This window comes from Aspergillus glaucus (genome assembly GCF_001890805.1).
Source record: "Aspergillus glaucus CBS 516.65 unplaced genomic scaffold ASPGLscaffold_1, whole genome shotgun sequence".
NCBI lineage: Eukaryota > Fungi > Ascomycota > Eurotiomycetes > Eurotiales > Aspergillaceae > Aspergillus > Aspergillus glaucus.
The window spans coordinates 966,523-967,686 of record NW_019170453.1 but is presented as its reverse complement, the minus strand read 5'-3'; the positions used below and the strand labels follow the sequence as shown (position 1 = coordinate 967,686).

General features: G+C 48.3%; 2 protein-coding genes across 2 annotated transcripts; both read left to right on the top strand.

The window, feature by feature from the left end:
- Positions 1–211: 211 nt before the first annotated feature.
- ASPGLDRAFT_41297 (uncharacterized protein) lies at positions 212–509 on the top strand (the record flags this gene model as incomplete). Its single annotated transcript, XM_022545380.1, has 2 exons — positions 212–421; positions 487–509. Coding segments are annotated over 2 exons (168 nt in total), but the record flags the coding sequence as incomplete, so codon positions are not given.
- A 77-nt stretch (positions 510–586) lies between these two features.
- On the top strand, positions 587–886 carry ASPGLDRAFT_31035 (uncharacterized protein; the record flags this gene model as incomplete). Its single annotated transcript, XM_022543998.1, has 1 exon — positions 587–886. The coding sequence occupies one exon, from the start codon at positions 587–589 to the stop codon at positions 884–886; it is 300 nt and encodes a 99-aa protein (XP_022405997.1).
- Between the last annotated feature and the right edge of the window lie 278 nt (positions 887–1,164).

Genomic DNA, 1,164 nt, shown 5'->3' with positions numbered 1-1,164 from the left:
CCATGGGCCGGCTGCGGTCAAGTCCTGGTGCCAGGAGGCTAACCAGAGGTACTATGATAACGCGGCGCGCCCTCCCTCTGATTTCCCTTTCAATATACAGGAATGCTTCCATGATGTCATCCTGGATGAAGCGCATAGCCTCCGCAACCTGACGTCCTCTCAAACATGAGCTGTGTATTGGTTAGCTGCATCATTTCACCTCCTGCTCTCAGCCACCCTGTTGTACAATTCCTGTGATGACATGCATGGCTATATGCCCCTGCTGTTTACAACGCCGTCTATTTGGACCCATACTGATTGGACCACGCTCGGCGTATCAACAGAACAGAATGTTTTTGAACTGCCTGAGGACCATCCCAGGGCGAAGCTGCGCTGTAGCGTTGAAGCCATTGAGAAATATGTACTGAATCAGGAAGTGGCACTGAATGTATCAGGGGATCATTTTCATCTGGTATTGAAGCATCTGATGATCAGGCGTAACCTCACCTCTTGAATTCCATTTGACTCACTGACACCGATTGGTGCTGATATCCCTCCAATTGAACACAAGGTGATAAATGTGAAATTCTTCAAGCCTGAGGATGAGATGTTCAGTGATCTTGCTTCAAACCTACACAAGGGTCTCTTCACACGTTCGCCAGTGGACTGGAATAAGTTCATTTATAATATGCAGAAGCTCCGGATGTTGATGCTCTTGAGTTCATGGCTTGGCATGCACTATGTTGAATCTTCCCTGGAGGCGCAAAGTATCCCTGTCACCATTGCTAAGCTCAAGACTCATCAGGTTGCCCTGTTCATGGCCAGCGCCATCAAAGAAATGGCAGTGGTGAACAAAATGGCTATGGCGCACTTTTTTAAACATGCCTCATCTCTCACCAATCAATGACAGACCTGGTGCCTGGAGTTCCTGCTGCATGGAAGCCCGAAGATGCAAGCCATGCTACCCATCCTTTGTGACCAGGTGATTATACATGGGGAGAAAGCAATTGTGTGGACACAGTTTCCAGCTGAACAGGTGTATGTTGCTGCCACCCTTGTGGAGGCCAACTTTGATGCAAGGGTTTTTCATGCAGGACTCAGTGTTCATGAGCATTCTGTACTCATCAAGCAGTTCACACAAGATCCAGCCTCATGCTCTGTGTTGGTCTGCAGCTATGGTGTTAA